At 27.0% G+C, this 16,022-nt stretch overlaps 2 protein-coding genes across 2 annotated transcripts in view; both read right to left on the bottom strand.

The window, feature by feature from the left end:
- LOC136076723 (usherin-like) overlaps positions 1-16,022 on the bottom strand; it is a 765,758-nt gene that overhangs the window by 592,964 nt on the left and 156,772 nt on the right. The gene's annotated exons all lie outside the window — the stretch shown is intronic.
- Positions 4,885-15,755, bottom strand: LOC136076377 (uncharacterized). The gene is made up of 4 exons (XM_065789817.1): positions 15,538-15,755; positions 9,583-9,890; positions 5,478-5,525; positions 4,885-5,304 (listed from the first exon to the last, which is right to left on the bottom strand). The coding sequence occupies exons 1-4, from the start codon at positions 15,546-15,548 to the stop codon at positions 5,195-5,197; spliced, it is 477 nt and encodes a 158-aa protein (XP_065645889.1). The 5' UTR covers positions 15,549-15,755; the 3' UTR covers positions 4,885-5,194.

Here is a 16,022-nt window from a genome sequence, read left to right on the forward strand (position 1 = left end):
ATAACAAAAGTATTGAGAGTTCTTTCGCAAAATATATGCAAAAGCGTAGAAAATGTCTAACTACTGCATCTGATCAAGAAGTTCAGAAAAGTTTATTAGACTTTGATAAAATAATTTAAACCAGAGATACATCTGACACAGAGAGAGATATTGATAGCAAATATTATTTTTTAACACACACTCTTCGTGAAATAATTAACTGATATAATATATATATATATATATATATATATATATATATATATATATATATATATATATATATATATATATATATATATATATATATATATATATATTGTATAATATTGTATATAAATGTATGTAAATATAAATATATATATATATAAGTTTATATAGATAAGAAAATTAAAGTTTATGCTTGAGTAGAACTTAACTGTCAATTTTATTTTAAAATATTAATAAATATTGTTCATTATTTTAATTTTACTTTTTCTTGAAAATATAAACAGCTCATTTTTATCGCAATATTTTTTGCCATTTTGTCCGATACTATTTTTTTTTTCTTTTACTAAAAATTGTGGACGAATTCTAAGGCTGCATCAAAAACTAGCAGAATACATACATTTTGAATGTAAACTTGCTGTTAACAAATACAAATTACTGGTAAAATAAATGGTAATTTTTTACTCCCTAACTTTTTAAAAATAAAAAATTGTTATTTAGTCGCAAAGCAGAAATTAAAAACTAAAACATTATAGTTAAAAAAAATCATATTTTGAATAATAAATTAAATTTCTAGCTTTTCTGAGGAAAGACTCTAAGGTTAAATGAAATCATCAAGTTACCCTTGATCCTAACCAGCCCATAACCTAACCATCATAGGAGCAGTGGTTGCCTGTGAAAACATAATTGCGCTTTTTTTTCAAAATAGTAAAAACTTATAAAAAAAAAAAAAAAAACTGATGAAAACTCCGAGGGTTATTATTGTTCAAAATCTGGTCTAGAAAGTTTGTCTTTTAAACGTTCAAAAGACAGATTGTATTTTAAACATTTAAGACATATTTACTGGATCAGTTTTGTATAACTGCACTTGAACGGAAAGTCTTATCTAAGTCTTTTTATGACGTCTTTAGAATGTCCGGAAAGGACGTCTTTGAGCGTCTTATCTAGAATCAGCTTAGAATGCATCCAAGACGCACCATCTGAAGGTTCATTGCATATTTTTTGTATGTTCTCATGCTCACTTAGTAGTGCAAAAATAAGCAAAAAAATTTTTAAATAAAAAGCAGCATTTTTTAAAAAAGTTAATGCCAATAGAATAATTATGAACGGTAGTGTATGTACGTATGTGTGTATGTATGTATGTATGTATGTATGTATGTATGTATGTATGTATGTATGTATGTATGTATGCATGTATGTATATATATATATATATATATATATATATATATATATATATATATATATATATATATATCAGTGCATGTGATGAATAAAATAGTCCAGCGATATATTTTGCGCTCGTATTACTATAATACGTTATCAACGAGCTCAATTATGCGTGCTCAGCATTAAGTCCTTAAGAGAGATATTCAGAATTGGAAATGGGTTACCATGGAGTCATCTATAAATTACATATGCAAGTATGGGGAGGGGGTCACTCAAAAGCGTACCGGCGCATACAAGATAAAGAGTGGACAATTTTTTGTTTGAATTTTCTTAATGTGAAGTCCTGGAAATCAGACAAAAAAACTTAGGTTTTTTAGTTAATGTATTTGTCTATCTACTGGAAAATATGTTACTGCAAGTTTGATATTAAATAAAAACAATGAACTATCGCCATTTAAACTAAAAGATTACTATTTAAACTAAAAGATGACTACCTTTTGGAGTTAAATGAAAAAGCATGATTGCCGACATTTTAAACAACAGAAACGTTTTAAATTTAAATTAAAGATAAATAATAGTTAAAAATAAAAAATAAAAAGATTAAGAATATTTCTTTTATTTACAAAAGATGTGTAAAAAATCAAAACAATAAAGCAAAAGAATCTTATGTTTTTACAAAATCTTGTAGATTAAAACTTTTGATTTTTTAAAATTCAATCAAGTTTTAATTTTTTAATTAAAATTTTCTATTCTCATTGGGATGAAACGTTTTGAAAATACTAAACATCCCCTTCTATCAGTAGCAGTAATGACTTCATAACTTTCATTCAATTTTTTGTACAAAATAGATAACTGCTTTCTAATTTAAACTGAATGCACCATTTAATTATTATCAAGTGAATAATATTTTATAGACTTGATTATATACTTAATAAATTTAGACTTAATATAATATATATATAATATTTAGTATATTTAGTAATATTTAATACTTAATATACTATATATATAATATTTAATATATATAATATTTAGACTAAATTATATACTTAATAAATTGTATACTTAATAAATTATAGACTTATACTAATACAATATATATTAGTATAAGTATATATATACTTATACAAAATAATACATAAATAACTTATATACTGACATTTATTTTAAAAAGTATGTTGTGAAACTCGTGATGTAACATTTTTTCTTTTGTTGCTTGTGAGCACACTTCCTAAAGTTTCAATTCAGAGCTTCAATATAACAAATAAACTTATTATAAGTACTGTTTATTAAAACTTTTTTTTTTTTAATTTTTAGTTTTAATTAGCTTTAACTTTTTTAATATATAGACTTTTAGCTTAACTGATTCGTTAACATTAAGTTATTTTTACATTTGTACATAAAACAAATGTTGAAAAGATTTAGCTTGAATATATTGAGAGCTTTCATTTCATATAAAAGAGACTTTGGATGAGTAAAATGGACCAAAAAATTTGTGCACTTAAAAAGTGTGTAACATGCCTCTGCTAGAGAAGTTAAAGATCTGCTAAAGATCTCCGATAGAGAAGTTCAAGCTTACTTTTATTAGTACTACCCCATGCAATGTTTACATAGTTAATATGACAATGAACTAAAGAGTAACATAATTGAAATTAGGTATGTTTGTTAAGAATATTTTTGTTTTGTATAAAATACTTAGGCTCTTTGAAATTTTACTGCACATGTTAGCAATGTTGCTTTTCCATATTAGATCTTCATCAATATAGACACCTAAAAATCTTGCCACTAAAGCTCTTTTAATAATTATATTATCTATATATAGAAAAGACATGTTACAAGGCAGCAGATGTTTTTTACTGAAAGGATAAAAAAGAATCCATTAAATCTTATCAATATTTAATAACAATTTACTAACTTTAAATCATTCAGAAATTTTGACTAGTTCAATGTTCATGTTGTAAAAAAGTGTTATGACGTTTTTATGAGAAAGAAATAATTTAGAATCATCAGCAAACATATTTTTCATTACGTTAGTAGCTTTAGATAGACCATTAATATATATTAAAAATTAGCAAGGTTCTAAAGCACCAGTAAACTGAGTTAAGTTCAATCATATGCAAGCTCTGTGCTTTTAGAATTTATTAGGTGGAAGCATCCAGAGACCTATCATTAAAACCTATTGAAACATTATGACCATAATTAAAACACAGTAAAAACATGTCTTACAAGTCTATTGCAGTTCTACGTAATTATTATCTATGAGTTCCTTAATTATGTCAAATTGCTAACTTTACTAAAAGTTTTTTACTGCCAACCCATTAATTAATGCTGAAGCTAGCACAGGAAAACTGAGATTTTCTCAGCTTGCAGGTGCTTCTGCAACAGTATTTTAAATAAAAGGCGCAGATTTTCAGATCTTTTCTTTTCATTGCAGTCATGGCTTGCAAAACTCGCATGTCTATTGACTTTGAACCACAATCGAGGGTACCAGTTAAAAAAGATTTTGGTCAAAAATCTATGCTCTTCCTTCTCATTTCATAGAATTAAAAAAAAAATGAAACTTGAACTTTGTTTTTGTTAACTCTGTTACAAGTATAGCCATGCACAAATTTTTTTTTCTTAACATTTCTCAAAAATTTATTAACAAATCAACTAGAATTCAAATGCAAAAACAAAAACTACATTATTTTCTATCAATTTCATGAAAATCAAGGCCACAAAACATTTTCCTATTTTTCCAATTTTTAACAAATTAAACTAAAATTTTTTGTTATAATGTTCATTAGCTAGAGTTTTTCATTTACTCTAACCCTGTTGGAGTTAAGGTAAAAAATGTAAGTGTTAACTTTGTAAACAACAAAAATGTTAAGAAAAAACGCCAAAAACTTTTGAAAATTTACATTTTGCAAATTAAAAATTTGAATGTGTTAGTACACTATACACAAACTAAACATCTTTACTTAAAACATTAAATGTCTGCACATAATTTTAACAACAAAAATTCTGTTTTTAATACAACTTTTAATAAAACTTTTTTTAAAACCCAAGCTGGATCCATTGTTTAGTTACAACTTTCATGTTGTTAAAAGTCTCTAGTTGTGACATAAACTGAAGCGCTTAATGGAATGCAAATGTTTTTTTCATAACCAACGCAGACAAAATATAAAAGAAAAAATTTAAGCTATTTATGAAAACTTAATCGTTAAAAAAATAATGCAGCAAACACGTTATTAAAAACAGATATTTTTTAACACAAAATACAATGCAAGTATGTTATAATTTTTAGTTTGTTGACAAAACTATAGCTGAGATCTGGTCTAATGTCTCGATTGAAAAATTTCCTCTGATTGCAGATTTTTTTGCTCTCAAAAAGTTTGAAATCTTTCTTAGTACTTTGAAAACCAAGGATAACTTCAGTTATACTTATTATGTATTTTCTTTTTTTTTATGAACTTTTAACAAGTTTATTTTATATAGATATGTATTTTTAAAACAAATTCTCTCCATATAAATTTTTAAATATATATATTTTTTTGTTGATACAACCCCTTCTCTTAAAACTATAGCTGCAAAACACAAACTCCAGAAACTCAAACAAGATCACTGTACAAATAAACATACTGAGTAATTATTACTAGTGATACGGTTGGGTCTTGGTCCAAATTTTCAATTTTAAAAAAAATCAAGGATAACTTCGGTATTACAAAACTGTAATACAATTTTTACTTACAACAAAAAACCACCAAAATAACTAAAATCAGTCACTTTTTTTACCTTTTTACATTTTAAGCTTTATCTTTACTTTTTAAGCAAGCAAAAGAATATTAAAAACTTATGGCTACAAATCATACAAATTTTGGAATAAACTAAATGTAAAGTAATTGAAAGAAACATAATTACCTTTGTTGGCAGAAAATCTTGAAGTTATTTCAGGTGAACTTGGAGTTTCTAAATGATTTAATTTAAAAGTTTCAAAAAAAATAACCTTATGGCTATAAATCATACAAATAAAAACTTATGGCTACAAATCATACAAATCATACGAAAAAAACCTTATGGCTACAAATCATACAAATTTTGGAATAAACTAAATGTAAAGTAATTAAAAGTAACATAATTACCTTTGTTGGCAGAAAATCTTGAAGTTATTTCTGGTGAACCTGGAGTTTCTAAATGATTCAATTTAAAAGTTTCAAAAAAAATAATTTTTGTGAGCACGAAAGAACACAAAACTTACAAAAGAATAAAAGCAACAAACAATGTTCTAAACAATCTTCTATTACAAGCAATAACAATCTTCTATAACAAGCAATAACAATCTTCTATTATAAGAAATAACAATCTTCTATTACAAGCATTAACAATCTTCTATTACAAGTAGATATTTACGTATTATAAGCAATAACAACTTTCATTAAAAGAAAATTAAAACTTTATTGCCAAACCCACTTCAAAAAAGCTACGCTATTTTTTTAACAATATTTTGTAGTACCGCTAATGGTGTAGTGAAACTTTTTCAACAAGTCAAAACTTTTTATTTATTCATTAGTAAATAATATTAATGTTAGTTTACTCCAAACTAACATTAATATTATTTACTTTATATTATTATTTATAACATTGATGTTTATAAGATTTGATCAGGTTTTTTAAAGTTATACTAACTAATATTACATAAAAATTAACTTATTGCTTTGAACAAAATTGAAACCTACATAACCTAAATGCAAAGGAGGAAGCTAAATGTTCTTGATAAAGATAAAAATGATAAAATCTGATTTTATTAAATGCTTATTTTTCAAACGTAAGATACTGTCTCAAAGTAAACAACCTGATAAAAATCAAACTAATACCAACATTCAGCATCATGTCACAGGTAGTGATGCCAATCCTGATTTCAACCTTAAACTGAGAGTTGAATGTCATTGCCTACAATACAATATTTACAAAAATAGATATGACTGTAGCAGATCTAAATTTAGAAAAATGACAATACAGAAACTTCTTTGCAATCATTTTTAACTTTTACCTAATACTACCAAGTAAAAGTAAAACTGATCTACCATTAACAAATGAATATCAGGTATTCTTTTTTAAAACAATAATTTCAGAAAGAATTGGATACTATATTGTAAAGAATTGAAAACTCGGTTTTGCAAAAGAAACAGAAACAAATTTCTGAAAGCACAGGCATCAAAAAACAGAGTAACATTAATAGTATGTTTTTAAAAAAGAAACATTTATAGTATGTTGTTTTCTTGAGAAGTAAAATGGCCTTGCAACTGTTGGCCTTGTTTTGGCCTTGGCTTTCAAAAAAAATACATAAAATTAAAGAATCTAAAGTTTTCATTCTTTATTTTTATGTATTTTTGTTTTCGGCTTCATACATATCTACAAGTATATTTTCTTGTTGACTTGGTATAATTTTGAAGACAACCTTGGTTTATTTTTACAACATGTGATTTATTGTCACAGTAATTGTTACTTGCAGTTTTTCTAATAAGTGGCCTTAACGTTAGACAAAAACTTAAGTCTTTGGTAATGATTGAGTAGGCCTTGGCTTTGAAACTCCTAATCTTGGCCTTGGCATTAAATCTCCTGGCTTTGGTCTTAGCCTTGCAACATGTGGCCTTGGTCGTGCTACTTTTGGCCTTGTTAATTACTCTGACTCAAGGATGCAAATCAGCATTAGAGCAAAAAACAGTGTCACATTTCAAACCATAAATTCAAAGCATTGTTCTATGAAGGAACTAAAAAGAGAATCGCCAATAATGAATCTTTGTTCAAGGCACTGGAGATTATCTCTCTAACAAGTATTGGGTCTGAGCAAAAACTTTCTGTTGCTGAATTATTCGTGGTGAAAATTCAATCCAGAATGAATGACAACTTTTTATCAATAAAACAATTATCAATTATTATTATAGAAATAGTAAAAAATGAGACTAACATACAGATCATTTGAAAATCTGCTCCAGATATGGCAACAGTATTTAATACAAGGATGGATAGGAGATTTATAGAAATAAAGAATAAAATCCAGAGAAAGAAAGTGGTCATCATGATAAAGAGATACAACCTTAGCATATGGTTCATAAATATTCATCCATTTATAAATATTTATTCATTCATCTGTTCATAAATATAGGATGATCTAGATTGTTATGAAAAAGATAAGCCAAAAAAAATTTAGTTTAAACTTATCTGAATTAAAGTTCACCAGCCACTGAGACCCCTGTGCTATAGCAGAAGTGAGATCCTTTTCAAGCTCAAATGCTCCCTTAAAGCAATCAGAGAGTATTGGCTTCTTATCAAGACTAGAATAAATGGTAAAATCTTCAGCATAAAATACCACCTTAGATGTAAATTAAAAAAAGTATAGGGCTAAGGATAGAACCTTGAGGATCCCCTTGAAGTTAAAGGAAATGAATAAGTGTGCTGTTTATTGAGAACAACTTCTATACTATAATTGGTACAAAAGGTTTCAATAACCTTAAAGTTACTTGATACACCATAAAAAGAGAGTTTATGGATAAAACCAGCATGCCAAACTTTATTGAAGACTTTGTAAATGTCGAGAGCAATTGCCTTAGCCTCTCCACATCTATCTAATGCAGGATAAAACCTGTAAGTTATTAGTATTAACAAATCAGCAGAAGAACAAGAAGATCAAAATCCATATTGATGATATTATTTATTAAAATCAAGATGAGAGATTAAATGTTTGTTAATTAAAAACTTAAAAACAGTGCTAATGATAAGAAGAAGACTTATGGGAAGGTAGTTAGACGAGTTTGATCGCTCTCCAGAATTTTCAAAAATAAAGAAAACAGACGTCATTTTCCAACAGGCTCGAAAACATGACTCTGATAAGCACTTGTTAAATAGTTTTAAAAGTATAGATGACAGCTCTAAAGAACACTTCTGCAAGACTATAGCAAATACAATGTATTGACCACAAGCTGTAGAAGAGTCTTTAGATACAGAAGCTGGAGAGATACAAATGCCAAGCAATGGATCAACATGTTTGTTGGCTATATCAGTTAGGAAATGTGATTAGTAGAATCAAGAGATGAGATTGATGAAAAGTTCTTAGCAAATAATTCAGCTTTGTCTTTAGGTAAGATTACAAAATATGAACCATGCAAGAGAGGTGGAATAACAGATTTGCCTATATTAAAGTCACTGTTAAAGATTCTCCAGAAGTTTCTGGAGCATAACATTTGAGATAAAATACAAGATTTTGTGACCTGAGAATAGCGGCCTTAGACAACTACCCTTAGACTTAAGGGTAGTTGTAAAAGGTATGATGATAAGGGAATTCTGCATAGTCACTGACACTAGAACAAAGCCATTCAGTGTGATTAGTATTAAAGTCACCAAAAACAATGATATTGGCTTAAGAATAAAGAGAAAGGACTTGATTAACTTGATCAGAAACAATACCAAAATAATAAGATGAAAGAGAGCGGTATAGAACAACAAGAAAGGTGGTAGAGTGAAGTAGTACTAAACGAAGGCACATAAAAGAATAGTCTGTAAATTCAAACCTAGTTTCCCAACAAATGGGTGAATTCTTGCAAATGTAAATGCCCAGACCAAGCATGTGACTATTAAAGTCTTTACAAATTAAAGGAAAATAACCATCAACAATAAGTTCACAAGATGAAACAGCTGATTAAAATTAGTCTGAACTTTGCAAGAGATTTTGCAAACAAAAATTACTTCAAAGATGAAACAGCTGTGTAAAATTAGTCTGAACTTTGCAAGAGGTTTTGCAAAGAAAAGTTAATTCAAAGACCACAAATATTAGTGAATGATAGGTTTAGAGAACTTAGTGATGACAATGGTTTTTTGAGTTTTATAGTTTTTTATATTTTAGTAAGTTTGAAACAGTTATCACTGTAAAACTATACTTCAGAGTATTTTAGAACATATGATCACATTTTAATAATTTACAAAACACTAGTATAACACTGTTGAGATTTTCGAAAAGTTTTCAAGAAGTTTAGATGGTGCTCTTAAGTCCATAATATTGTAACCAACTTAGTTTAGTTTTATTGGAATACATTTTGCAATCCGACTGTCAAAGAACATAGTATGGAATTAAATAGTCTTCAACAGCATCCTTATCATTGAATAAGAGTTTTTACTGTAAAAAATGTAAAAATTTTGCACACACAAAAAAAATATCAATTAGTTTATTATTATTTGTTGAAAAATAATTACTTGTAAATTTGTCAATTTTTCTTATTAAATCTATTCTCTTCATGTTTCTTAAAGCTGTCTTTAACTCCTCAAATGTTGGATTATCACTCATTTGCATCCATGTAGTTAACATTGAATACGCCTTTGCGCCTGTTTTAGGATTATCTTCATCAATCATACTTAAATAATGTTCTTCAATATTTAACATACGCCCAAGAGTTTTCCAACTTACTCCAACCCAATCACTAAAACTACACATGAACACTTGGCTATAAAGAATGTTTTCATATTTCTTTGCATATACATTATTTTGTGCCATTTTGATGTTTCTAAAAAAAAGAAATACATGCTTATATGTATGTATGTATGTATGTATGTATGTGTGTGTATATATATATATATATATATATATATATATATATATATATATATATATATATATATATATATATATATATATATATATATACATATATATTAATTAATTGCATCGCAGCAACATCTTAATTTCGAATTATAGCATTTATTTGCCATTTTATAAAGTCTTTTGTTTATTAAATAGTGTTAAAACATTTATCGAACAATACACTATAGTGACTGAAGTGGTTAGCTCACAGCGTTCTGACGTGAAATGCTGTGGTTCAAATCCTATTCCTTCTAAAGTTTTTTTTTTCTTACCTTTTTCAATTTTTTAAAAAACAAGATAAAATATTTTTGATTCCACAGATATTTTTATACAAATGTTTTTATATACATATTATAGATTTATTTTTATAAAGATTTACTTCAATTTAAAAATTGGATTGCAGCAATATCTCCTTAATATTGACTATAGCATTTATTTGCTGTTTTATAAAATTATTCAGTTGTTTGTTTATTTAATAGTTTTAAAAACTAGTGAGAAGCGCAGAAGATTAGTGTGCCTTAGTGGCCAAAGTTCACTAAGGCACACTAATCTGCTGCACTTGTCACTGCACTTCCGAAGTACAATGCAAGCTCTCAAGTGCAAACGCTTGCACATTTGTTTATTTTTAAATCTTTTACAATTTTCTAAAATAAAATAAAACATTTTTATAATATGATTAATAAACATTTATAAACAATAAACATTTTTATAATACAAATAATAAGCATAATATAAAATAAAACATTTTTACAGTTCTATTGATGTTAAATACAAAACATTTATAAAAATATAATATACTATAACAAACAAACAGTAGAGAACCTTAAAATCTCTATAAACATCAAAGAGTAGTTATTGTTGTTAGGGTGCTTAATCAAGAAACTACTTTCAATTGGTTATTAATTTAAACAATCAAGATACTTCTGTAAAATATCTGGCTGCAAGATAAGCAGTTAGATTTTATAGGGAAAATTCCAAAAATCTTAGTGCGGACTAAAAGCATTCTTTTAAAATTTATTTAAATTGTTATACGCCTATTGAGAATTTATGTTAAATAATATAATTCTTTATATTATTCAACATAAATAAAGGTCTTTTTTTTATATTCCCTAGAATAGTTCATTTATATCTGGTCTTCAAGTTGTGCTACTCATATCAATAAGTAAATCTCGAAACAACTTAATCATTCTGATATCCTAGTTTAAAATTCCCCTTTGCCACAATCGGATTATTAAAAAATTTGTGAGCAACATTTTCAGTGTTGGTTGTGCCACTTTATTTCCTGACAAAATAAACCCTTATTTGCAATAGTATTTTGAATAAATGCTGGAATTTTTTTTTTTTTCGATAAGTTCTTTACTCTTTTGTGAATATTTCTTCCTTGCTTTACTGCTAAGAGTTTACAAACAGTATTAAAAACCAACTCGTAATTTGCAGTCTTTATATTGGATACAACAGCGTTTAGTGTTTTGCCATTATTCATTGTGGTATAAATAGTTGACAAACTAGACTTTACTACTAAAGTACTTTCACCTAGATTAAATTCAATATTGTTCAACACAAAATTTAATAAAAATTGAATTTTAAATTTTAAATTCTGCATAAAAAAAAAAAAAAACTTAAAAAAAAAGTTTAAAACAGTAAAAGAAGAAATTGTATTAAACAAAAATAAATTTCATTAATTTCATTTCATTTAAAACCTAAGTTTCTCAAAGATAAGATTTTTATAGATGATTTCGATTGAAGTTTTATTAATTCACTGCAACTATGTTGAGCAGTAGAAATTTTGTGTGCATATGTCACAATAGAGATGTTTATGTTATTAATGTGCTTAGGTAACTAAGTTTGCACGTTTAACACACATTAAAGAGAAAACTTTTTTTCTTATAGGTTAACGTTTTTACATTCAAACTTTTTTTCTTCTAAAGTTAAATAATGGAGCGAAGGTCCTATTAAGCTCGGCATGGTCTGGAAAAAAATTTAATAAAAACTTAACAAACTTAATAAAGAAAAAAACTAAGTTCATACCCGCTTTTTTATAGAGGTCTACAATTTTACAATAAGAAGTTATATAGTGTTGAACAAGAATTGTTTACTCAAAACAAAGATTTGACTGATTTTTATTTTCAACCACTTACTAAAAGTTATTGAAATAAAAAGGCTATATAAAAAGACTATATAAAGAATAAGTATAGATATGGTAGGTGTGAAAGGTCATGTCAAATTCATTATTTCACATATGTTCAAGTCTGATTTTAAAATTTTTTTAAATTTTTAATACCAATTTTAATTAATCAACACATATCAAGCCGGTATTTTAAATATTATTTAGAATAACTGCTTCGTATACTTATATCTGAACCACTAATAAATAGTGGTTTGTGAAACAACTACAGAAGAGTATAAAATATTTAAAATTTAACTATATTATAAATTATTTTTTTATTCATAACTTTAAAAGGTAGACAATATGCATAGTTTTTTTAACGCTTACCAAAAAATATTAAAGTAAGAAATAAGTATAGAAATGGTAGAATTGACTTATACAGACCTGTGTTATATGGGACTAGACAGCTAAAATGTGTAGATTTCAATATACTTTACATTTTTCTGTATTTATATGTACATTTTCGATTAGGAAAAATATAAAGAAATACAAACAAGAAAAGAATTCTCCTAGATGTAATCAAGTAACAATGATTAAACCTTTCCAAGCTTCTTCATTTTAAGCTTTATATTTTTTTGTAAAGGTGAATGAAAATATATATACATTTATATACATATTTTGGCTTTTTGTTTTGCCATCTTAGATAAAAATTTTGCAAGAAAAATCACTACATTGTTTTTTCTCATGAAACCTTGCAGCCAACTTGATTTTTTTGGAGAAACAGATTTACTTCCTAATTATTCTCTAATTTTACATAATTACATTCTAAATATCACATTTGATAAAATTATTTCTGTTCGATTTTATAAAGCATTTGGTTATATTAGAAACTTTGTGATAAACTTTAGCATAACAAGTGAAATACATCAAAAAGTTGTATAAGTCTTGCATGTGTTAATCATTTATATAAATGCTATCAGTGCTGTACTCAGCATTAGTTTAGGAAATACCATTTATGAAAAAGATTCTTCCCCTTTCCAGCCATCTTTTTACAAAGAGTTTTACAATGATAATGCATTGTGTATTGAAAACTTTTAAATTTTGTAATTGTAGAGTGGCACAAACACTTTTTCTTAGCACTTTTTTCACAGAAAATACTAAACAAAAACATTTTGGTTCAAAATGAGTCAGCAAAAAGTAAGATTTCATTCAGAAAAGATTTCATTCAGAGTCAGATCTGTTTTGGTTATGTTAATTAAGGCAAAAAAATATCTATTTTTGAGGAAAATTAGTTTATTGATTTATCTGATCAAAGACTATGTGAACTCAGTTTGAACCTTAAGTCTAAAATTTTATCTGCCTGGAATTTGCTGAAGCTGCAAGACTAACTTATATTTTGAAACAGAAAGATAAAGCAGTCAGTAAAGATTTGGAGACTTTATGAATAAATGACTGTCATCAAGTTAGAAACAATTAAAAAAGGTGACAATTGCTATTGAGCTGTTTGAGCTAAGGTTAAAAAAGTACTAAAAGCAGTACTAAAACAACTAAAATCAGTTTTTCACTTAATCTTTCTAAATTTACCTATCTGATGATTATAGATGATAATCTGAGATAATTGCATTTAAAAAAAGAAATTCATCCTGCTTAGAATGCTGTCAAAATGTTGGCAACGGTATTTGTTAACCTTGCAACAAAAAAACAACTGCTGAAACTCCTATGTCTTATTTACATCAATAATTCAAAATACTTCTGACAGTGTTGTTTCTTGTAAGCTAAAAAAATATCTATTATTGGTGATAGTACAAGTATAAAACTTGCAACAGGAGGAAACATTCTTCCTGTTAAAGTATACAGAGACCAGTCACTTAGTATATAAGAAATAAAAGAATCATAAAGTTGACGATAATCTTCTAAATTGTACAGAATTAGGAAAAATACAGCAGATAAGTTAAAATGCTAAAAGAAGTACACCTATGCCAAACACCTATGCTGTTACAGGAGAACAGCTATGTTAAAGTTACAAACAGAACGCATCAATTGAATAGGTTTTATAACATGATAAAATGTCGACTCAAGAACAGTAAAATTTTTTTTTGAAAAAGATATTGTTAATTGTACTAAACTATCTATGCTGGTAAAAGAAGATACCAGGTCTTTTTAATTCAGCTATATGCAGGGATACAAAGTGGGAGTCCAAAGTCCAGGAGTCCCTGTTTTTACCCGGAGTTTGAAGTTCTGCCTGTCCTAATAATTTTTGGGAGTCCAGGACTTTGGGAATTGAAAATTTTAAACCGTTATTAGCTTCTACAAGTTTATTAGTTTAAAATTGTTTAGCCAACAGCTATGTAACTTTAAACCAGTGAAAGCTTGAATGTACTGAATTACGCTGCATATGGCTAGCTCTGCGGCATATAAATTATTCCAAAATTTGCAGCGTGTTTATTACAAACACCGTCTATAGCATTCAGGTTAAGATTTACCAAAATTACATTTTCTCTATTCATTTTCCAAGACTTTTTGTTTTACTTTTTTTTTTTTTTTGTACTTAGCTATTTGGTTTAATTTTGTAAAACGTTTTTAAAATTTATTTGTCGCAATTAATCTTAAATAATAAAAAAAAAAAGTCTTATCAAAATTGTTTGTCAATTTATTCTGAAATGTTTTTATCCAGGCATTTGATCGTGAATCCATACATAAATTTTGTGGAAAAATGGTCTTACAGTTCGGATTTACACTTAACAGAGATAATATGAGAATTTAAATTTGCAACCTTGCCATAAAACATTGCAAAGAAATTAAAAATGTAATATCAAAACTATTGATCTATTTAAAGGTTAATTGGACAACAAGATATATACGTCAATACCTTGGTATTAATGCCCTATACTCTATAGACAATCAAATTATTGTTGTCAATTGATACAAAAGGAAATTGATACAAAAGGATTGTCCTTGATACAAAAGGAAAACAAACTGCGGACCACACTAAATAGATTATTGAAAAATGTTTAGATAAGTTTGGAATTGATAAAGCTAACATTTTTTTATTTTTATTTATCATTTATTTATTTAAATTTGAAAATGATATGTTTATGTATTTCTTCTTTATCTGTTTAAGGTTACATAAAAAAACTATATTTTTGTTAATTTCAACATGATATATTTTGATCAAGTTACTAAGATAATAAAAACTATTTAAAAGTTTTTTATTATTCTGAAAGCCAAAATTTGAGAGATATCAGGTCGGATAAAGGTTATAAAAAAAAAAAAAAAATCTATTATAAATTTAAAGCTGTTTGAGACAAATAAAAATGTTAAATAATATTTTTATTTGAAAATTAATTAAAATATTATATTTAAGATATTATAAATATGCATGGCTAAACAATAATATGCATGGCTAAACATCATGCATGCAACATAAATATGCATGGCTAAACATCAATAACAATAAACTTACATTCGCATCATTCATATAACACTCATTCAACACCCCTTCTTTTTTTTATTTGCGTTAACAGAATGTTTATAACTTGTATTATACGTTCGAGGCAATGGTGCATTACTAACTTTTGGTTGCATTTCAAACATGTGGGTCATCCCAAAGAAACATTCGGGTGAGGCTTTTCCTGCTTCACGCAAGATTTATACCAGTATAATAAATATTGCATACGCAATTGCGTATGAATTGCGTATACATAAGTTTATAGCTAAACATGTCAAATCACGTTTTAAATAGTGTTGTTATCAACATCGACTAAATCGTCTAAAGTGAAAATAGTGGTTTTGCCAAAATACATAATAATCGGCCAGACGCTCTGGCGAAGCTGCCGAATATTTGATGACACTTTACTATGTTGAGGGTTCCGACCTGGTTAATTGAAGTAAGTATCGTGGGTATACTACAGGGCCGACGACACCGGAAGAGAGGGGGGCGCTGGGCCT

Source organism: Hydra vulgaris, chromosome 02 (assembly GCF_038396675.1).
Source record: "Hydra vulgaris chromosome 02, alternate assembly HydraT2T_AEP".
NCBI classification, from domain to species: Eukaryota; Metazoa; Cnidaria; class Hydrozoa; order Anthoathecata; family Hydridae; genus Hydra; species Hydra vulgaris.